We start from the raw sequence: 24165 nt of genomic DNA, 5'->3' as shown, positions 1-24165 counted from the left end.
TAATCAGGTGCTTCCAAAAAACACCCCCACCGCTGATATTCAGGTGCTCGTGACCAAAAAGGGGCCGGACACCTGAATGGGGGTGTCAGCAGCGACCATAGATAGATTCATGCAGTGCATGAATCTATCTATGGTAATTAGAGAGTGACAGGAGAGGGGGTGGGGCGGCGCTCGTGCGCCCTTAAAGCCGTGGTTCACCCTAATTGTCAAGTTTTGCTTGTTAAAACCAGCAGCCATAGTACTGTATCTATCCGTTTTTTTTATTTTTTTAATAGGCCTCCTTACCTTGGAATGAGGGCCTTTTGTGAGCTGTCACTCACTTTTCCCCGCGGGAGTGGGCGTGGTTTCGAAAAATCCCCGATCAGCGCTATGTCTCCTGGGAGCGAGTCCTGAGAATCCCAGGAGACGCGCTGTGTTTGAAATCCCGCGGGTCACGTGACTAGTCTGGCTAGTCACAGCGGGGAGTGTCCTTTTCAGGACGCTGCCGGCCGTTGTCCTAGCAACTATGCAGTGTTGACGGCGCGGCTCGCCGTCACACTGCATAGTTGCTAGGACAACAGCCGGCAGCGTCCTGAAAAGGACACTCCCCGCTGTGACTAGTCACGTGACCCGTGAGATATCGCGAGATTTCAAACACAGCGCGTCTCCTGGGATTCTCAGGAGACACCGCATCCCGGAAGATAATACAGGAGGGATTCACGGTGCCAGCAGTTAAGATGTCCATCATCAGATTTTATAAAATCTACTTTTGGGGGAAATCGTCCTGGTAGCGGCTGCGACTAGAAGACTGGTGAGTACAATTTTCGTTGTACCATCAGCTTTACAAAAACGTCTTTAAAAAAAAACGTTTTCCCGCAGAACTCCCACTTTAAGGACGCACCGCCACTGGTTTGCAATTCAAATGGTATATTGACTCCTTGTGGGATTTCTGGGAATAATATTGCACAGCACTATTAGCACTTATTTTGTAGAGGGTAACAGCTTAATTTTCCTTATATTTCAGGAGCGTGTGTTTGGCCAAAAATGTCTTATTGGCCTCTCAGAAATCTCTCTCTCTGTAAAAACCTACATAACAGCTGTAATGTCATCTTGATGCTCAACATAATAAGGACACATCTGGATAGATAGATAGATAGATAGATAGATAGATAGATAGATAGATAGATAGATAGATAGATAGATAGATAGATAGATAGATAGATAGATAGATAGATAGATAGATAGATCTCCCAAGCATATGGTGGAGATTGATTGGAGATTGATTGGAAAATGTAACTTACATGGCAAGGGATCGGTACACTCCTGCCGGCACTTTGGTGTGCAGCACTTCTTCTCTCCAGGACAGTCATTGTCACTCGTACACAGTGGTTTCGGTGGTGGTGAAGATGGGGAAATAGCACATAATGTACTGGGAACTGGGCATGTTCCAGATTTTACTGCTGCAATACAAAACACAGCCAGATGAAATAATACCTCATGCCTGAAACTCCAGATCTACAGGAAACTGCAGGAAGGATGGAAACACGCAAAATAAAGCTCTTTATGTAGACAAATTTTCGACCTGATTTGGTAAATCACATGCTCGTAGGTTGGTCCTCCATATCGCTAATGGATCATGTGTTTCTCTCACTCTCACCTCCGGACTCATCACTTTCCCTCCTAATTTCACATCCGAAAAATGTGTGGCTGCACACAGATCCTCTGTTATCCGGCAATTGTATTGGCAAAAACCTTTTAGGCCTCGTACACACGATAGGTTAACCAGAGGATAACGGTCTGATGGACCGTTTTCATCGGTCCAAATCGATCGTGTGTGGGCCCCATAGGTTATCTAACCTTAGGTTAAAAAAAGGCCACCTTGCTTTAAAATGAACCTATGGATTCCTAACCGATGGGAAAAAAACGATCGTTAGTAGGCACGTCCATCAGTTAAAAATCCATGCATGCTCAGAATCAAGTCGACGCATGCTTGGAAGCATTGAACTTCGTTTTTTTTCAGCACGTCATTGTGTTTTACGTCACCGCGTTCTGACAAGATCGGTTTTTTAACTGATGGTGTGTAGGCACGACGGACCATCAGTCAGCTTCATAGGTTAACCTAGGACAACGGTCCTTCAGACCGTTGTCCTCTGGTTAAAGCGGAGGTTCACCGGTAATATGCTCTTTTTACCCTTAGATGGATGCTCATTTAGTCTAGGGGAATCGGCTAGTTGTTTTAAAATCCGAGCATTACTTACCGTTGTAGAGGGCGATCTTCTCCGCCACTTCCGGGTATGGGTCTTCGGGACTGGGCGTTCCTTCTTGATTGACAGGCTTCCGAAAGTCTTCCGACAGTCGCATCGCGTCACGATTTCCCGAAAGTAGCCGAACGTCGGTGCGCAGGCGCAGTATAGAGCCGCACCGACGTTCGGCTTCTTTCGGCTACTCGTGACGCGATGGTTGCGACCGTCGGAAGCCTTTCGGAAGCCTGTCGGAAGACTGTCAATCAAGAAGAAACGCCCACTCCCGAAGACCCATACCCGGAAGTGGCGGAGAAGATCGCCCTCTACAACGGTAAGTAATGCTCGGATTTTAAAACAACTAGCCGATTCCCCTAGACTAAATGAGCATGCATCTAAGGGTATCAAAGGTTAAAAAAACATTTATGGGAGAACCCCCTCTTTAACCTATCGTGTGTACGAGGCCTCACAGTTGCAACCAGGGCATGCCTGTCTCTGCATTCTACAAGGTTGGATGAGCACCAATACAGCAACTCTATGGGAAGCTTGGCGGGAGAGACGCTTTAAAGGTTATACATCAAGCCCGCCAGACCTTTAATGTCCTCCCTAAAAAAAATTCAGATAAGCAAATCATATCCTTGCGGACTCTACTATGTTGATGCACACTTGTAGGCTACAGCTTATATATACATTGATCAGCCATATTGTTATGACCACTGACAGGTAAAGTGGATATTATTGATTATCTGGTTACAATGGCACCTAAAAGTGGGTGGGATACATTAGGCAGCAAGTGAACATATTGTCCATGAAGTTGATGATGGTAGACTAACCCAAGCTGATCGGCAAGGTCTTTGGTTGTAAACCCGGCTCCAGGCCGCACCCAGGGCCCATCATCGACTAGCCCAAGCTGACCGGCAAGGTCTTTGGCGGTAATTCGGCTCCAGGCGGCATTCAGGGCAGAGGGTAGACTAACCCAAGCTGACCGGCGAGGTCTTTGGCGGTTATCCTGCTCCAGGCAGCACCCAGAACCCATTATAGACTAGCCCAAGCTGACCGGCAAGGTCTTTGGCGTTAATTCAGCTTCAGGCGGCATCCAGGGTGAACGGTAGACTAACCCGAGCTGGCCGGAGAGGTCTTTGGCGATTATCTGGCACCCAGGACCCATCATAGACTAGCCCAAGCTGACCGGATAGCTTTCCTGCCAAAATGGGTGAGTCAAGTTGGCTAATAATCTTGTGGAGCTTGTTGAAAAGTTCAGTGCAGCTGAAAACTGGGTCATCTCAGCCCCAAGGACTTTCCACCCAAAGCCATGGTCTTCCCCCCGCATCTGGTATGACTGTGCCAGGGGACGTGGGTGGTAAGCAGGATATAGAGGCAGGGGGGAAACTGTTGGAGTCAGGTCTGGAGATTGGTGTCCCAAACCAGGGAATTCATTGCCTGTCATCAGACCTGACTGGGGTAAGAATAAACATTTCCGTTGCCAGCAACTTGGACATGTGGCAGCAAATTGTTCATGGACTTGATGAGTCTATGCAATGTGACTTCTCTTTCAGGGACTGACGGCAGTCTTTGCTTGCCACTGTTTCAAGTACTGCTGTGCCAGTAATGGTAAAGTGTGCCGTGTGACCCTACCCTTACCAGGGAGAATGTGGTGATGGTCAATGATGTACCTGTTGAACCAGGAGACAGGCTGGGTTTTACTTATTTCAAGAGCAATAAGGATTTTTTGCAATAATTGTATAAAAAGGGTGACACAATTGAGCAGCTGGTGGTCCATAAGCCATACAGAAGGGTGGTACTGGAGCTCGCCCATGGACACTTGCAGGGAGGTCATTTGGGTGTTGAAAAAAGCACTGAAATAGTGTAATACAGTTTTTTTGGCCTGGGGCACAAAACAAAATTGAGAATTATTGTAAATCCTGGCCCAGATTCTCAAAGGACTTACGACGGCGCAGCGCCATGTACGCCATCGTAAGTCAAACAAGAAACAGGTCAGAGCTTTCCTTGGCATAACAAGTTACTATAGGAGATTTATCCAAAATTTTGCAACTCAGGCAACCCTGTTGTAAACCCTTACAAAAAGTAAAAACTCAATTATGGTAAAATGGTCCTCAGAAGCGGAAGAGTCTTTCCAAGTCCTGAAAAGACCTCTCCGTGCCCAGCCAGTTCTGTACTCCTTGGATTTTTCCAAGGATTTGTGGTTCAGACGGATGCATCCGAGGTTGGGCTTGGGCCAATGTTGTCACGGGTGGGGAGGAATACCCTGTAGTGTATCTAAGCAGAAAGCTTAATGAATTTGAAAAGAAATATGAAGTGATTGAGTAAGAAGGCTTAGCAAAAAAAGTGGGCCTTGGAGCACTAAAATACCATTTGTTAGGACCCGATCAGGAAGTTTTATTTAACCGCTAAGGACCGCCGCACGACTATTTACGTCGGCAGAATGGCACGGCTGGGCACATGGACGTACAGGTATGTCTCCTTTAAGATGCCCAGCCGCGGGGCGCGAGCGCGTCGGCGCGCGCGACCCAGTCCTGTCCTCCATGACTGCGCCCGCGGGGGCCGTGGACCCGATCGCCGCCGGTGTCCCGCGATCAGGTCACAGAGAGGAAGAACAGGGAGAGGTGAGTGTAAACAAACCTTCCCCGTTCTTTCTAGTGTGGCTGTAAGTGATCGTCAGTGATCATCTGTTCCCTGTGTTAGGGAATGACGATCAGTGACGTCACACTCACAGCCACGTCCCCCCACAGTAAGAACACCCCTTAGAACACACTTAACCCCTACAGTGCCCCCTCCTGGTTAACTAACCCCTTCACTGCCAGTGTCATTTTCACAGTAATCAGTGCATTTTTATAGCACTTTTCGCTGTGAAAATGACAATGGTCCCAAAAATGTGTCAAAATTGTCCGATGTGTCCGCCATAATGTCGCAGTCATGAAAAAAATCGCTGATCGCCGCCATTAGTAGTAAAAAAAAAAAAAATGCCATAAAACTATCCCCTATTATGTAAACGCTATAATATATAAATTTTGCGCAAACCATTCAATAAACGCTTATTGCAAAAAAAAATTACCAAAAATATGTAGAAGAAAATGTATCGGCCTAAACTGAGGAAAAAATAAAAAAAAATTATATATTTTTTTGGGATATTTATTATAGCAAAAAAAGAAAATATATTGCATTTTTTTTAAATTGTTGCTCTATTTTTGTTTATAGTGCAAAAAATAAAAATAGGTGATCAAATACCACCAAAAGAAAGCTCTATTTGTGGGAAAAAAAAGACGCCAATTTTGTTTGGGAGCCACGTCGCACGACCGCGCAATTGTCAGTTAAAGCGGCGCAGTGACGAATCGTAAAAAGGGGCCAGGTCCTTTACCTGCATAATGGTCCGGGTCTTAAGTGGTTAAGGTAGAACACAGTCCAGGTGCTAAGATGGGAAATGTAGACAACCTGTCCCGAGTTAATTTTTGCTGGGCCCAAATTGTTCCAATTGGGGTTGCAACAAGGTGGGTGGGATATGTAGCTGAGTGTCTCCCAGGGAACTGAGGAAAAACCTACAGTGCCTTGCAAAAGTATTCGCCCTCCTTGGCTTTTTATCTATTTTGTTACTTTACAGCCTTTAGTTCTGAATTATATGTGATGGATCAGAACACAATAGTCTAAGTTGGTGAAGTAAAATTAGAAAAATATATACATAAAACTATTCTTCAGAAATAAAAACTGATAATTGGCATGTGCGTATGTATTCACCCCCTTTGTTATGAAGCCCATAAAAAGCTCTGGTGCAACCGATTACCTTCAGAAGTCACATAATTAGTGAAATGATGTCCACCTGTGTGCAATCTAAGGCCCCGTACAGACGAGCGGACAGTCCGATGAAAACGGTCCGCCGGACCGTTTTCATCGGACATGTCCGCTGGGAGATTTGGGTCTGATGGCTGTACACACCATCAAACCAAAATCCGCGCGGACAGAGAACGTGGTGACATAGACGACACCGACGTTCACTATCGCGCGAGTTCAATGCTTCCACGCATGCGTCGAATCAATTCGACGCATGCGCGGGATTTCTGTCTGCTGGTTAGACGTACTAACCAGCGGACATGTCCGCCGGACAGCTTCCCAGCGGACATGTTTCTTAGCATGCTAAGAAACATTTGTCTGCTGGAAATCTGTCCACTAGCCTGTACACACGATCGGATCTGTCCGCTGACACTGGTCGGCGGACCAGTTTCAGCGGACATGTCCGGTCGTGTCTACGAGGCCTAAGTGTCACATGATCTGTCATTACATAGACACACCTTTTTGAAAGGCCCCAGAGGGTGCAACACCTAAGCAAGAGGCACCACTAACCAAACACTGCCATGAAGACCAAGGAACTCTTACAAGTCATGGTTAGGTTATAAAAAAATATCCAAATCTTTGATGATCCCTAGGAGCCCCATCAAATCTATCATAACCAAATGGAAAGAACATGGCACAACAGTAAACCTGCCAAGTGACGGCCGCACACCAAAACTCACTGCCCGGGCAAGGAGGGCATTAATCAGAGAGGCAGCACAGACACCTAAGGTAACCCTGGAGGAGCTGCAGAGTTCCACAGCAGAGACTGGAGTATCTGTACATAGGATGACAATAAGCCGTACGCTCCATAGAGTTGGGCTTTATGCAGGGCTGGACTGGGACAAAAATGTGGCCCTGGACTTCATCCAGACCGGCCCACTTTAATTCAATAAAATGCTGCCCCCACCCCCCTGAAAAATCATGCCCACCAAAAGGCCCCTACATCCATTATTGTATATCATGAGAGGGTGAGAGAGAGGGGAATGAGAGGGAGGAGGGAAAGGGGGTGAGAGGGGGTGGGTGAGAGAGGGGGTTGAGTGTAAGAAAAAGAGAGTGGCCCGGATTCAAGAAGCAACTGCGCCTGTGTAACCATAGGTTACACAGCGCAATTGCTTACTTGCCCCGGCGTTACGAATGCTCCTGATTCAGGAACATCGTAACGCCGACTGCAGCCTAAAATCTGCGTGGCATAAGGCTCTTATGCCACGCATATCTTAGGCTGCATTCTTGCGATGGCCGCTAGGGGGCGCTCCCATTGTGCTCAGCGTATAGTATGCAAATTGCATACTAACACCGATTCACAATGTTGCGCGAGCCCTGCATACGCAAGTTACGTAGTTTCCGTACGGCGTGTTTAGCGTAAGGCTGCCCCTTCTAATAGTAGAGGCAGCCAATGCTAAAGTATACCCGTCGTTCCCGCGTCGTGAAATTTGAATTTCACATCGTTTGCGTAAGTTCACTTGGAAGCAAATGACATCCTTGCGACGTCATTTGCCGCAATGCACGTCGGGAAAGTTTCCCGACGGAGCATGCGCTCTACGCTCGGCGCGGGAGCGCGCCTAATTTAAATGATTCCCGCCCCCTACGGGATCATTTACATTAGGCGCCCTTACGCAGGGCAAGTTTACACAGCGCACACGCAATTTACGGAGCTACTGCTCGGTGAATCGCGGGTAGCGCAGGAAATTTGCGGGGGCGCACGGCAAAAACGCTGCCCTGCGCCTCCGTAAAAAAGGGGCAAATCTACCTGAATCTGGGCCAGTGAGTGTAAAAGAGAGGGGGTGAGTGTAGGACCCCTTTTTACACTGAGGCATTTTTTAGGCGCTTTTGGGCGCCTGTAAAGTGACTGAAAAACGCTTCCGCTGCAGTCCCAGTGTGAAAGCCTGAGTGCTTTCACACTGGGGCGCTGCCAGGGCATTAAAAAAAGTCCTCCAAGCAGCATCTCTGTTTTAAAAAAGGCCCACTGAGCCATCGGCCCACCGGGAAACTCCCTGTAGTCCCTATGGCCAGTCCATCCCTGGCTTTATGGCAGAGTGGCCAGAAGAAAGCCATTACTTTCAGCAAAAAACAAAATGGCACGTTTTGAGTTTGGGAAAAGGCATGTGGGAGACTCCCAAAATGTATGGAGGAAGGTGCTCTGGTCTGATGAGACTAAAATCGAACTTTTTGGCCATCAAAGAAAACGCTATGTCTGGCGCAAACCCAACACATCGCATCACCCAAAGAACTCTATCCCATTCAGCAGTCGGGACTGGGAAACTGGTCAGAGTTGAGGGAAAGATGGATGGTGCTAAATACAGGGATATTCTTGATCAAAACCTGTACCACTCTGTGTGTTATTTGAGGCTAGGACGGAGGTTCACCTTCCAGCAGGACAATGACCCCAAACACACTGCTAAAGCAACAGCAACACTTGAGTGGTTTAAGGGGAAACATGTAAATGTGTTGGAATGGCCTAGTCAAAGCTCAGACCTCAACCCAATAGAAAGTCTGTGGTCAGACTTAAAGATTGCTGTTCACAAGTGCAAACCATCCAACTTGAAGGAGCTGGAGCAGTTTTGCAAGGAGGAATGGGCAAACATCCAACACTATATACTTGCATTAGGCAGTAAAGCACCTTCTCTGAACATAAAAGCTGGGAGCACGGCATGTATATGTGTGAGGAATTACAGCTGCCCATGTGCGTATATACACTGTAATTACAAGCAAAAATGTTAATAAGGTTTATATATCTTAACACTATATAATACTGGATTATACTGTAATACCTTAATACATTTCAGTAATAATATTTTTGGGTATAAAACAATTTCCAAATCACAAGAGACATTCCATTACCTTTCACTGTTGGAGTGCACTGGAGCCTGCACTGGTAAAAACAGCATCGCTCGGTGCCTTGGCACTGGTCATCACGGTGGCACTCTTGGGGTGCGGGTTTGATACGTACACACTGTGATTTATTGAAGTATGGGCAGGAATTTTCCTTGGCTGCAGAGAGAGAAACTTGTTGTGATAAGGGCGGAAGGAAGTAGAGACTGAGAAAAGGTTGGTCTATGATGAGAGATATGTACAGATCAGACTATGAAGGGTGATGAGTTCAGGCCGGGACTATGAAGGGTGATGAGTGTAGGCCGGGACTATGAAGGGTGATGAGTTCAGGCCTGGACTATGATGGGTGATAAGTGCAGGCCGGGACTATGAAGGGTGATGAGTGCAGGCCGGGACTATGAAGGGTGATGAGTGCAGGCCGGGACTATGACGGGTGATGAGTGCAGGCCGGGACTATAATGAGAGATATGTACAGATCAGACTATGAAGGGTGATGAGTTCAGGCCGGGACTATGAAGGGTGATGAGTGTAGGCCGGGACTATGAAGTGTGATGAGTGCCGGCCGAGACTATGAAGGGTGATGAGTGTAGGCCGGGACTATGAAGGTTGATGAGTGTAGGCTGGGACTATGAAGGGTGATGAGTGTAGGCCGGGACTTTGAAGGGTGATGAGTTCAGGCCTGGACTATGACGGGTGATAAGTGCATGCCGGGACTATGAAGAGTGATGAGTGTAGGCTGGGACTATGAAGGGTGATGAGTGCAGGCCGGGACTATGATGGGTGATGAGTGCAGGCCGGGACTATGAAGGGTGATGAGTTCAGGCCGGGACTATGAAGGGTGATGAGTTCAGGCCGGGACTATGAAGGGTGATGAGTGCAGGCCGGGACTATGAAGGGTGATGAGTTCAGGCCGGGACTATGAAGTGTGATGAGTTCAGGTCGGAACTATGAAGTGTGATGAGTTCAGGTCGGAACTATGAAGGGTGATGAGTTCAGGCCGGAACTATGAAGGGTGATGAGTACAGGCCGGGACTATGAAGGGTGATGAGTTCAGGTCGGGACTATGAAGGGTGATGAGTGTAGGCCGGGACTATTAAAGATGACAAGTGCAGGCTGGAGACAATATTTATGTGTATCCAAAGTTTATATATTTAAACTGATATTCTATATCTGTATGTACTACATTTAAAGGGGTTGTAAAGGAAAAAATGTTTTCCCTAAATAGCTTCCTTTACCTTAGTGCAGTCCTCCTTCACTTACCTCATCCTTCCATTTTGCTTTTAAATATCCTTATTTCTTCTGAGAAATCCTCACTTCCTGTTCTTCTGTCTGTAACTGCACACAGTAATGCGAGGCTTTCTCCCTGGTGTGGAGATAGCCTCTTGAGGGGGCAAGCAGGCAAGTCAGGACACTCTCTACTTTGCAGATAGAAAGCAGCTGTGTGTTAGTGGTCGTCCTGACACTCCTGCTCGCCCCCTTCAACCTCAAGAGGCTTTCTCCACACCAGAAAGAAAGCCTTGCATTACAGTGTGTAGTTACAGATAGAAGAACAGGAAGTGAGGATTTCTGAGAAGAAATAAGGACATTTAAAAGCAAAATGGAAGGAAGAGGTAAGTGAAGGAGGACTCCACTAAGGTAAAGGAAGCTATTTAGGGAAAAAAAATGTTTTTTCCTTTACGACCCCTTTAATTTAATCAATTACAAAGGATTTCCAGAGACAACAGAGTATTATTTGCCTTCCTTTGGGATGGGGGGGAGGGGAGGGGTGGGATTACTACCTTGGAGGAGTATTGGTAAATTTTAGCTTGGGCTACTGGAGAAAGTGGAGAGTAGCCCAAATCTATGTCTCTCCCTGACACACAGCAGAGCAGGTCATGTTTTTATGATCTCATTGTATTCCCAGATAGATTGTAAACATTTACCGTCTAATGGCAGCAGACATCGTTGTGTACCCCCTGAGAAGCAGCACTTCAATTCCAGTTTGCAGTCTCTGTCTCTCTTACATTCCTTCTTCAACGTGGAACCATCAACCGGGAAGTCCACATTTGCAGGACACTTTCCGGGTTTCTCCCGAAGGATGGGGGTACCTGAGGGGATTATGAGATGAACCATAGATATTTGCTTAGAACTCCATTTTATAGCAGATCAGTACATGGCCATACGTTTGTAAACACCCCACCATCACATTGCTGTATAAGTTTGTTGTACATCCAAAACCAGGTGCATAAAATCAAGCACATGTGCGTGAAATGTTCTTTGACGGACATTACTGTATACAGACAATTGTGCTTCCAACTTTGTGGTAACGGTTTGGGGAAGACAGTTTCATAAAAACATGGGCCCAGATTCAAGAAGCAATTGTGCCCGTGTAACCATAAGTTACACGGCGCAAGTGCTTACTTGCTCCTGTGTAACGAGTGCTCCTGATTCAGGAACCTCGTTACACCGACTGCAGCCTAAAATCTGCGCGGCATAAGGCTCTTATGCCTCGCAGATTTTAGGCTGCATTCTTGCGTGTGCCGCTAGGGGGCGCTCCCATTGTGATCAGCGTGTAGTATGCAAATTGCATACTACCAACTGATTCACAAACTTGCGCGGGCCCCACGCAAGCCAGGTACGGAGTTTCCGTACGGCAACTTTAGCGCAAGGCTGCCCCTTCTAATAGTAGGGGCAGCCAATGCTAAAGTATAGCCGCCGCTCCCGCGACGTGAAATTTGAATTTCACGTTGTTTGCGTAAGTGATTTGTGAATGGCGCTGGATGCCATTCACGTTCACTTTGAAGCAAATGACGTCCTTGCGACGTCATTTGCCGCAATGCACGTCGGGAAAGTTTCCCGACGGAGCATGCGCTGTACGCTCGGCGCGGGAGCGTGCCTAATTTAAATGATTCCCGCCCCCGGCGGGATCATTTACATTGCGCGCGCTTACGCCGGGCAAGTTTGCCGGCGCGCCCTCGCAATTTACGGAGCTACTGCTCCGTGAATCGAGGGCAGCGCAAAATATTTGCGGGGGCGCAGGGCAAAATCGTTGCCCTGCTCCCCCGCAAATATCGCGCAGATGTACCTGAATCTGGGCCATGGTTTGACCAGTTTGGTGTGGAGGAACTGGAATGGCCTGAACAGAGAATTGACCTCAACCCTACTGAACACCATTGGAATTCAACCCTTCTGAACACCTTCGGACCTCAACCCTTCTGAACACCTTCGGACCTCAACCCTTCTGAACACCTTCGGACCTCAACCCTTCTGAACACCTTTGGACTTCAACCCTACTGAACACCTTCGGACCTCAACCCTACTGAACACCTTCGGACCTCAACCCTTCTGAACACCTTCGGACCTCAACCCTTCTGAACACCTTCGGACCTCAACCCTTCTGAACACCTTCGGACCTCAACCCTACTGAACACCTTTGGACTTCAACCCTACTGAACACCTTTGGGATGAATTGAAATGCTGATTGTGAAGTATTCTCATTAACCACTTAACTACTTGCCGACCAGCCGCCGTCATTTTACGGCGGCAGGTCAGCTTCCCTGCGCGAGAGCCCGTAGCTATACGTCGGCTCTCGCGCAGGCCACTAAGCAGCTCCTGGTCCTGTCAGGGAGAGAAATGCTGATTTTCTGTTCATACAATGTATGAACAGAAGATCAGTCATTTCCCGTAGTGAGGCCACCCCCCCTACAGTTAGAACACACCCAGGGAACATACTTAACCCCTTCCCCGCCCCCTAGTGTTAACACCATTCACTGCCAGTGGCATTTTTATAGTAATCCAATGCATTTTTATAGCACTGATAGCTATAAAAATGCCAATGGTCCCAAAAATGTGTCAAAAGTGTCCACCATAATGTCACAATACCGAAAAAAAATCGATGATCGCCGCCATTACTAGTAATTTTTTTTTTTATAAAAATGCCAAAAAATACCCCCTATTTTGTAAACGCTATAACTTTTGCGCAAACCAATCAATAAACGCTTATTGCGATTTTTTTTTACGAAAAATATGTAGAAGAATACGTATCGGCCTAAACTGAGGAAAAAAAATGTTTTTTATATATTTTTAGGGGATGTTTATTATAGCAAAAAGTAAAAAATTGTATTTTTTTTCAAAATTGTCGCTCTATTTTTGTTTATAGCGCAAAAACTAAAAACCGCAGAGGTGATCAAATACCCCCAAAAGAAAGCTCTATTTGTGGGGAAAAAAGGACGCCAATTTTGTTTGGGAGCCACGTCGCACGACCGCGCAATTGTCAGTTAAAGCGTCGCAGTACCGAATTACAAAAAGTGCTCTGGTCTTTGACCAGCAATATGGTCCGGGGGTTAAGTGGTTAAGGACCGCCGCACGACGATATACGTCGACAGAATGGCACAGCTCGGCACAAGGGCGTACATGTACGTCCCCTTTAAGAACCCAGCCATGGGTTGCGAGCACCGCCGCCAGCCCGCTCGCAACCAGGTCCGAAGCTCCGTTACCACGCCCGCGGGACCCGATCGCCGCCGGTGTCCTGCGATCGGGTCACAGGAGCTGAAGAACGGGGAGAGGTGAGTGTAAACAAACCTTTCCCCGTTCTTCTCTGTGGCTTGTCACTGTTCGTCTGTTCCCTGTCATAGGGAACGACGATCAGTGACATCACACGTCCATGCCCCCCTACAGTAAGAAACACACAACAGGACACACTTAACCCCTTTAGCGCCCCCTAGTGGTTAACCCCTTCACTGCCATTGTCATTTTCACAGTAATCAATGCATTTTTATAGCACTTTTCGCTGTGAAAATGACAATAGTCCCAAAAATGTGTCAAAAATGTCCGATGTGTCCACCATAATGTCGCAGTCACGAAAAAAAACGCTGATCGCCGCCATTACTAGTAAAAAAATTATTAATAAAAATGGCATAAAACTATCCCCTATTTTGTAAACGCTATAACTTTTGCGCAAACCAATCAATAAACGCTTATTGCGATTTTTTTTACCAAAAATATGTAGAAGAATACGTATCGGCCTAAACTGAGGAAAAAAACATTTTTCATATATTTTTGGGGGATATTTATTATAGCAAAAATTTAAAAATATTGCATTTCTTTTAAAATTGTCGCTCTATTTTTGTTTATAGCGCAACAAATAAAAACCGCAGAGGTGATCAAAGACCACCAAAAGAAAGCTCTATTTGTGGGGAAAAAAAAGGACGCCAATTTTGTTTGGGAGCCACATCGCACGACTGCGAAATCGTCAGTTAAAGCGACATAGTGCCGAATCGCAAAAAGGGGCCAGGTCCTTTACCTGCATAATGGTCCGGGTCTTAAGTGGTTAAACATCAGTTCCTGACCACACAAATGGGCACAAAATCCCATAAACCTGCCCAAAATCATGAGAAAAGATTTCCCAGAGGAGTAGAGGATGTTATAGCTACAGACAGTGGGGCAACGCCTAATGCCACATACACACGATCAATCCATTCGATGAGAACGGACCGATGGACCGGTTTCATCGGTTAACCAATGAAGCTGACTGATGGCCTGTCGCACCTACACACCATCGGTTAAAAAAACGATCGTGTCAAAACGCGGTGACGTAAAACACAATGTGCTGAAAAGAACGAAGTTCAATGCTTCCAAGCATGCGTCGACTTGATTCTGAGCAAGGCGTGGATTTTTAACCAATGGTTGTGCCTACTAACTATCGTTTTTGTCCTATCGGTTAGGAATCCATCAGTTAATTTTAAAACAAGTTGCCTTTTTTTAACCGATGGTTAACTAACCGATGGCGCCCACACACGATCGGTTTTGACCGATGAAAACGGTCCATCAGACCATTCTCATTGGTTTAACCGATCGTGTGTACGCGGCATTAGAAGTGTGATGGTTAGAGGTCTATACAGTTTAGCCATATAGTGTGGGTTTCTGTGGAGTGCAACCAATTACCTTCAGAAGTCACATAATTAGTGAAATGATGTCCCCCTGTGTGTAATCTGAGTGTCACATGATCTGTCGTTACATAGACACACCTTTTTGAAAGGCCCCAGAGGCTGCAACACCTAAGCAAGAGGCACCACTAACCAAACACTGCCATGAAGACCAAGGAACTCTTACAAGTCATGGCTAGGTTATAAAAAAATATCCAAATATTTGATGATCCCTAGGAGCCCCATCAAATCTATCATAACCAAATGGAAAGAACACGGCACAACAGCAAACCTGCCAAGAGACGGCCGCACACCAAAACTCACGGACTGGGCAAGGAGGGCATTAATCAGAGAGGCAGCACAGAGACCTAAGGTAACCCTGGAGGAGCTGCAGAGTTCCACAGCAGAGACTGGAGTATCTGTACATAGGACGACAATAAGCCATACGCTCCATAGAGTTGAGCTTTATATCAGAGTGGCCAGAAGAAAGCCATTACTTTCAGCAAAAAACAAAATGGCACACTTTGAGTTTGCGAAAAGGCATGTGGGCAACTCCCAAAATGTATGGAGGAAGGTGCTCTGGTCTGATGAGACTAAAATTGAACTGTTTGGCCATCAAAGAAAACGCTATGTCTGGCGCAAGCCCAACACATCACATCACCCAAAGAACACCATCCCCACTGTGAAACATGGTGGTGGCAGCATCATGCTGTGGGGATGTTTTTCAGCAGTCAGGACTGGGAAACTGGTCAGAGCTGAGGGAAAGATAGATAGGATATTCTTGAGCAAGTCACTCTGTGTGTGATTTGAGGCTAGGACAAAGGTTCGCCTTCCAGCAGGACAATGACCCCAAACACACTGCTAAAGCAACACTTGAGTGGTTTAAGGGGAAACATGTAAATGTGTTGGAATGGCCTAGTCAAAGCCCTGACCTCAATCCAATAGAAAATCTGTGGTCAGACTTAAAGATTGCTGTTCACAAGCGCAAACCACCCAACTTGAAGGAGTTGGAGCAGTTTTTCGAAGAGGAATGGGCAAAATTCCCAGTGGTAAGATGTGTTAAGCTCATAGAGACTTATCCAAAGCTACTTGGAGCTGTGATAGTCCCAAAAGGTGGCTCTACAAAGTATTGACTTTAGGGGGGTGAATAGTTATGCACATTGGGGTGATAACAGGTAGCAATTACGCCTGCGTATCCATAGATACGCAGCGTAATTGCTAAGTAGCGCCGGCGTATCGACTTTCTGTATTCAGAAACCTCGATACGTTGTTTGCGTTCGTCGAAATACGCGCGCTTACGCCGGCCACTTTTACGAAACGCCGCCGCAAATTACGGAGCAAATGCTTTGTGAATGAAGCGTTGCTCAAGTAATTTACGGAGGCGTAGTGTAAAAACAGTACGCTGCGCCGCCGTAGTAGTGCGCTCCCCTACTTGAATCTACCCCACTGACTTTTTCTGTTATTGTGGTTTGCTTCACAATAAAAAAAAATCTCCAAAGTTGTGGGCATTTTCTGTAAAATAAATGATGCAAATCCTCAAACAATCCATTCTAATTCCAGGTTGTAAGCAACAAAACATGAAAAATGCTAAGAGAGAGAGAGAGACTTGTAAAGCGCAACACATGCGAACTGAATTGCCTCTGGGCGCTGTATCCATTTCATGGGTAAGGAACCCCTTGACCTCAGAAGAGATGGGTTTTAATCCCTCTCCTGAAGGCCGAGTGGTTCTCATCCAGTTGGATGGTGGTTGGTAGTGCATTCCACAGGCGAGGTCCCTGGACTGCAAATCTTCGATCTCCTTTGGACTTGTATCTGGCTTTGGGTATCTGGAGGAGGTTTTGATTGGTGGATCGCAGAATGCGATTGGGGTTATGGGCTTTTATTTTTTCGCATAGATATTGGGGGGCGTTTCCTTGAATACACTTATGTATTAGACAGAGTGCCTTGAAAGTGATTCTGTCTTTTACTGGCAACCAATGAAGGGATCTCAGTGAAGGTGAGATTGATTCCCATGTTTTTTTCCCAGTCACTAGTCGAGCGGCCGTATTTTGAACGACTTGCAGACGAGTGATTTGGTATTTGGGGAGTCCTAGATAGAGGGCATTTGCGTAGTCGAGTCTGGAATTGATGATTGTTCCCACCACGACTGCAATGTCCTCTTTCGGGATAAAGGGCGTGAGTCTGCGTAGTAGGCGCAGCAGATGGTGGGATCCGCTGACTACTGACCCTATTTGTGCATCCATTGTCATGTAGGTATCGAAAATGACTCCGAGACTTTTGACTTTGGTGCTAGGGGTGATAGTTTTACCCAGAATGGGTGGGGGAGTCCATGTTGACGCGGGGTGATTTTTCCGGTTAGCGTGAAACAGGAGAAGTTCTGTTTTCGAACCATTGAGTTTAAGATAACTGTTTGTCATCCAGTTATCTATTAGAGTGAGGCATTTCTCTAGTCCAAGAGACTGATCCTTTTTGTTGCAGATGCGGAAATACAGTTGTGTGTCGTCTGCATAGGAGTGGTAAAGTAACTTCTGGTTACTGATGATTTCAAAGAGAGGGCGAAGATAGATATATTAAACAATACGGGCGATAAGGGAGATCCCTGAGGTACTCCGCATGACACCGTACGTTTTTCAGAAGTGAAAGACCCCAGTTTCACTATTTGTGATCGGTTTTCCAAGAAGGAGGAGAACCAGGGTAAAACACATTCAGCGACTCCGGCTACTTCAGCTAGCCTAGCCAGTAGTAGTCCGTGGTCTACAGTGTCAAAAGCCGCGCTTAGGTCCAGCAGTATCAGGAGACAAGATTCTCCTTCGTCTGCGGCCTCTAGAGCATCATCCCATATTTTGAGCTAAGAGGGTGAATACTTTTGCAAGGCACTGTAACTTGACTTCTGGTCCGGCGCTGAGCTCCACAGAAACTCAAACTGTGTTCAAACCAAAATTTGTGAGGTATCGCCACAATCGGTAGTGCGAGAGCAATAATTCTAGCCCCAGACCTCCTCTGTAACTCAAAACATGCAACCTGTAAAAAATTGTAAACGTCACCTATGGAGATTTTGAGGGGTAACAGTTTGTTACCATTCCACGAGTGGGTGCAATTTGGAAGCATGACGTGTTGAAGTGTGCTTTTAAGACCGCTGCGCAAATACTGTGTGACAAAAAGTATTGCAATGACCGCCATTTTATTCTCTAGGTTGTTAGAAAAAAATGTACCTTGTCCCCATGTTGATGGGGACAAGGGCCACATCCCCACAACCCTAGCCTGGTAGTTGTGGGGGTCTGCCGACGGGGGCTTTAACAAGGGGACCCCCAGATCCTGGCTCCCCCCTATGTGAAATGGTAATGGTACATTGTACCCCTACCATTTCACCAAAAAAAAGTGTCAAAATGATAAAAAAAAGGCAGGAGACACTTCGGGACAAGTCCCTTATTAAAATAATTAAAAAAATAATTAAAAAGGTCCAACGATGTCCATTCAACTCGCGCCCCCTGAAAAAAAAAACGCAACAGCTCTGCCTCCATGGGCGGCTCCCGCCCACTGATGCGTCTCCCGCTGTGACAGCTGTTATATAGCTGAGGGCGGGGCCACCCAGTGACGTAACTGGATGGCCTTGTCTGAAAGGTCTGGTATGGATTTTGAGGTGGACCCTTATGCCATTCTTTTAAAAAAAAATGGTGCAGGGTTCCCCTTAATATCCATACCAGAGCTGAAGGGTCTGGTATGGAAATTGGGGGGACCCCCACGCTTTTATTTATTTTTTATTTTGGTTTGGGGTTCCCCTTAATATTCATACCAGACCCAAAGGGCCTGGTAATGGACTGGGGGGAACCTATGGCTTTTTTTTAATTACTTTTATCTTTATTGCCGAGACCCAACAATTAGCCGCAATTTTTTTCCTTTAGAAATTTAATTTTGCTGCAGGGACTGTTCTAAACACAGGATAAATGTGCCACTTTACAGGCATACTATAGACACCCCCCCAGGCACAACATTTAAGGGAATATTTCACGTTAAGCATTATTAAAATCACTGCTCCTGAAAAAATGGCAGTTTTTAAAACTTTTTTTTGCATTGATACATGTCCCCTGGGGCAGGACCCAGGTCCCCAAACACTTATTTTATGACAATACCATGCAAATAAGCCTTTAAAATGAGCACCTTTGATTTTTCATGTTCGTGTCCCATAGACATCGCACAAATTTTTAGCCTGTTCGCAAATTCTAGTGTGAACCGAACCCCACACATATTTAAGAAAAATGGCTGTTCAGTGATGTTGGGTGCTGCATTTACCATAGACTGGAAACCATGGATAATCAAAGTGAAGAAATGTCATCAGCACACCAAGGACTCCTCAAAAGGGTCCAAAGCTTTATTCCGTGGTCACATGATAAATATAGAGCAACGTTTCGGATGCACGGAGTGCCCCTTCGTCAGGCAAGGTCACTTACCCGACGAAGGGGTCCTGCATGGCTCCGAAACGTTGCTGTATATTTATCATGTGACTGTGGAATAAAGCTCTGGACCCTTTTGAGAAATCCTTGGTGTTCTGATGATATTTCTTCACTTTGGGTAATTAAGGACCCTTATATCAAGTAAGTTGACCACCACTGCTCTAAACCTTTACCATTTCTACCCAGAACAAAATTAAAAAAGTATTGGAAGAAGTTTTTCACCCGTTGTCATTGATGAATGAGTATATACATTGTACAACTCTCTTTAGACATATAATAGGTTTGTTTACATTTTAATTGCTAACCACTTGACCTCCGGGAGGTATTACCTTCTTCACGTCCTCTGCATTTTTTGATGTTTAGCACTGATCTATTTTAACTGGCAATTGCCCGGTCATGCAACACTGTACACAAATGAAATGTATATTTTTCAGCACCAATAGAGCTTTCTTTTGGTGGTATTTTATCACCACTGGATTTAAAAGCAAATATTATATACTGTATTTGCTGGCGTATAAGACTACCTTTAAGGCCTCGTACACACGACCGAGGAACTCGTCGTAAATAAAACATCGTTTTCCTCGACGAGTTCCTTGTCAGGCTTGTGGAGAAACTTGACAAGCTTTCTTTGCGTACACGCTGTCAAGACCAAATCTCCTCGTTCTCAAACGCGGTGACGTACAACACATACGACGGCAGGGGAAGTTCGATTCCACTGGCACAACCCTTGGGGCTGCTTTTGCTAATCTCATGTTACTGCCTGTTAAGTAAAAGTTTGGTAAGAGACAATTTGCACTTTTCAGTCTGTTACAGCGTGACAAATGCGCTATCTCCATTACAAACGCTAATTTTACCGAAGGTGCGCTCCCGTCTCATACTTTATTCTGAGCATGCGCGGGTTTCTTAGCATACACACGAACGTGATTCTTGTCGAAAACCAGTCCGACGAGGAACACGACAAGGAAATTGAGACTCCCGTCGAGGAAAAAGAGAACTTGTTCTCTTTTATTCTCGTCGAGTTCCTCGATGAAAAACATACACACGACCGTTTTCCTCGGCAAAAAAGCTCTGCCACCAAGTTTCTTGATGGATTCTGGCGAGGAAAACGACCGTGTGTTCGAGACCTGACACTTAAAAAAACTGGCCAAAAAGCAGAGGTCGTCTTATACGCCGGGTCAGCTGCTCGGATGCCTGCTGGATGTGCGGTAATACTGTATGTAAGTTCGGCTACATACAGTATATACCGCTTAGCCAATCCCGGTGAGCGATGTATTCAAATGAATACAGAGCCTGCTCGGATTGGAGCAACAACCTCTGCCAATCCGAGCAGGCTACATACAGTAGCCTGCTCGGATTGACTTTGAGAGTCAGAGAGGCGTGGGCTGATGATGTTACAGCCTCTGCCAATCCAAGCAGACTTTGTATTCATTAATAGAATACATCGCTCGCCGTGATTGGCTCCAGCTCCCGCAAGAATGAAGAAGAATATGGCTCCAGAAGGAAGAAATATGAAGCGTCGGAAGCCTCGGAAGGGGGGTCATCTTATACAGTGAGTACAGGCAAAAAATCTTAAATAACTATAAAATTAACTGTAAAAAAACAAACAAAAAAAAAAACGAATTTCTTCATGCATTTAAGCCAAAATGTATTCTGCTACATGACTTTGGTAAAAAAAAAGAACAAAAATCCCAATAAGTGTATATTAATTGCTTTGTATGAAAGCTATAGTGTCTACCAACTATGTTGTATATATATATACTGGAATTTATGCAGCTATAGACATTATACGTTATAATGGCAGTGATCAGTGACTTATAGTGGAACTGTAATAATGTGGAGGACAATCTGGTGCTCACAGAGGCTGGCTGAGAGGGTCACTACAGTAACTGACACTGACGTTGCTAGTGACACTAATACATTGATCAGTGATAATACTGTACACCAACACTGTACTAATGACAGTGGCTGAAAAGGGGTTAACGTCAAGGGGCAATCAAGGGGTTAACTGTGTGCCTAACAAATGTAACGTGTGCTGCTTCTACTAACAGACCTGGCTAATTTTTCTCCCTGCTTTCCAGGGAGAAGAAACAGCCAGATCCCTGTTCAGTGTACACAGAGTTGTGTGTGTTTGTAAACACAGAATTCTGGCTGTGATTGGACACAGCTCATCAGCAGGTTTCAGCCAAAATGACTGGATGAAACCTGATGCAAAACTCATGCTGTGCCCAATCACAGCACGGGTCAGCAGCGAAAACCAGTAACTATACCGCAGCGTCACCCACTCACAGTACATCTACTGGGAGGGGGTTGGAAAGAGGTCAATATATCCAAGACATATACATCACCTGTATTTTACATTATTTTGAATACTAACCCGAAGCTTCTTTATCTGCGCTGGGGTGTGCAGTGGTTAGATTGACAGCAGTGGCTCCCGCACAGAACAGGAGGAGTAGCAGAAGGGATCCGGTCTCTGGAGACATGTTCAATTCCTATAAATCTCTCTGAGAAGTCTTGTGAAATGAGGAGGCTTTTATATAGACTGAATGAGGAAGAAAGAAGGGAGGCACAAGAAACAGGGTTGAACCTCACATAATGATGATTGCAAAAGAAAAAGCTTCTTACGTACTTAGACAAATTCTAAATGCATAACTGGGTCCTTATAATGACATAGGTGACTTTAATTGGTCTTGGGTTCTTATATGGAAGGGAGGGAGGCACTGAGAACAGGGAGAACCTGCTCATATACCATGGATGATTGCAAGAGAGGACTCTATGGTGGAACATACAGTACTTGGCCATGGCCTTTTATATAGACTGAATGACGAAGAAGAAAGGGAGGCACCAGGAACAGGGTAGAACTTAGTACCACTTGCAAAAGTATTCACCCCCCCCCCCCTGGCATTTTTCATGTTTTGTTGCCTCACAACCTGGAATTAACATGAATTATTTGAGGATTTGCATCATTTAATTTACAGAACGTGTCCACAACTTTGACGTTTTTTTTTTCTTATTGTGAAGCAAACAACAAATAGGACAAAATAACAGAAAAAGTCAATGTGCATAACTATTCACCCCCCCCTAAAGGCAATACTTTGTAGAGCCACCTTTTGCTGCTCTCGCAGCTCCAAGTCGCTTTGGATAAGTCTCTATGAGCTTGCCACATCTTACCACTGGGATTTTTGCCCATTCCTCCTTGCAAAACTGCCCCAGCTCCTTCAAATTGGATGGTTTGCGCTTGTGAACAACAATCTTTAAGTCTGACCACAGATTTTCTATTGGATTGAGGTCTGGGCTTTGACTAGGCCATTCCAACACATTTACAGGTTTGCCCTTAAACCACTCAAGTGTTGCTTTAGCAGTGTGTTTGGGGTCATTGTCCTGCTGGAAGGTGAACCTCCGTCCTAGCCTCACATCACACACCGAGTGGTACAGGTTTTGTTCAAGAATATCCCTATATTTAGCACCATCCATCTTTCCATCAACTCTGACTAGTTTCCCAGTCCTGATTGCTGAAAAACATCCCCACAGCATGATGCTGCCACCACCATGTTTCACAGTGGGGATGGTGTTCTTTGGGTGATGTGATGTGTTGGGTTTGCACCAGACATAGCGTTTTCTTTGATGGCCAAAAAGTTCAATTTTAGTCTCATCAGACCAGAGCACCTTCCTCCATACATTTTGGGAGTCTCCCACGTGCCTTTTCACAAACAAAAAATGTGCCATTTTGTATTTTGCTGAAAGTAATGGCTTTCTTCTCGCCACTCTGCCATAAAGCCCAACTCTATGGAGCGTACGGCTTATTGTCGTCCTATGTACTCCAGTCTCTGCTGTGGAACTCTGCAGCTCCTCCAGGGTTACCTTAGGTCTCTGTGCCGCCTCTCTGATTAATGCCCTCCTTGCCCGGGCTGTGAGTTTTGGTGTGTGGCCGTCACTTGGCAGGTTTTCTGTTGTGCCATGTTCTTTCCATTTGGTTATTATAGATTTGATGGCGCTCTTAGGGATCATCAAAGATTTTTAATATTTTTTTTAAAACCTAACCCTGACTTGTACTTCTCAACAACATTGTCCCTTACTTGTTTGGAGAGTTCCTTGGTCTTCATGGAAGTGTTTGGTTAGTGGTGCCTCTTGCTTAGGTGTTGCAGCCTCTGGGGCCTTTCAAAAAGGTGTGTCTATGTAATGACAGATCATGTGACACTTAGATTGCACACAGGTGGACATCATTTCACAAATTATGTGACTTTTGAAGGTAATTGGTGGCACCAGAGCTTATTATGGGCTTCATAACAAAGGAGGTGAATACATACGCACATGCCAATTATCAGTTTTTTATTTCTGAAGAATAGTTTTATGTCTATATTTTTCTAATTTTACTTCACCGACTTAGACTATTGTGTTCTGATCCATCACATATAATTCAGATAAAAAAAAAAAAACATTGAGCTGTAATGTAACAAAATAGGTAAAAAGCCAAGGGGGGGTGAATACTTTTTGCAAGCCACTGTATATATGATTGCAAAAGAAAAAGCTTCTTATGTACTTGGCCACTTCTGATTGCATAACTGGGTCACTATAATGGCACTGGAGAGTATTATTAGACCTTGGGCTTTTATATGGTAGAAGGAAGGGAGGCACTCAGAACAGGGCGGAATCTGCTCCTATACGATGGATGATTGCAAAAGAAGATTCTTTACTCTTAGTAATCCAAAAATTTGCATTTCTGTCCAGGCATTGAGTCTTTGGAGTTTTAACAGCTCTGATAGACTACACAGGCCAGTGGGTGACCTAAATGTCTTTTACTGCAGTAAAGCAATATAGCCTCGTCACCCTCTCCCCCCGGACAGTGATGATGGAGCAGCAGACTGAAAAAAGCATCTGACAATTCATTCTGCTTTTTCCTCTTGTCCGTGTCTTTTCTTGCAT

At 45.5% G+C, this 24165-nt stretch overlaps 1 protein-coding gene across 8 annotated transcripts in view; it reads right to left on the bottom strand.

Moving 5' to 3' along the window:
- The window catches only part of LOC120935999 (WAP four-disulfide core domain protein 3-like), a 43943-nt gene extending 22178 nt beyond the window's left edge, over positions 1–21765 (bottom strand). For 4 of the 8 annotated variants that reach the window (XM_040348070.1, XM_040348068.1, XM_040348065.1 and 1 more), the window contains exons 1-4: positions 21620–21764; positions 10814–10978; positions 8901–9050; positions 1281–1439 (exon numbers count right to left, since the gene is read on the bottom strand). In XM_040348070.1, coding sequence (XP_040204004.1) covers positions 1281–1439; positions 8901–9050; positions 10814–10978; positions 21620–21725 — 580 coding nt within the window. In that variant the 5' untranslated portion in view covers positions 21726–21764. Of the gene's footprint in view, positions 1–1280; positions 1440–8900; positions 9051–10813; positions 10979–21619 lie in introns of all 8 variants that reach the window. The other 4 variants (XM_040348067.1, XM_040348069.1, XM_040348064.1 and 1 more) reach the window with 4 other exon arrangements.
- Positions 21766–24165: the final 2400 nt, after the last annotated feature.

This window comes from Rana temporaria, chromosome 4 (genome assembly GCF_905171775.1).
Source record: "Rana temporaria chromosome 4, aRanTem1.1, whole genome shotgun sequence".
In the NCBI taxonomy this organism is placed as follows: Eukaryota; Metazoa; Chordata; class Amphibia; order Anura; family Ranidae; genus Rana; species Rana temporaria.
The sequence above is the reverse complement of the archived record's forward strand: the minus strand, read 5'-3'. Positions and strand labels throughout refer to the sequence as shown.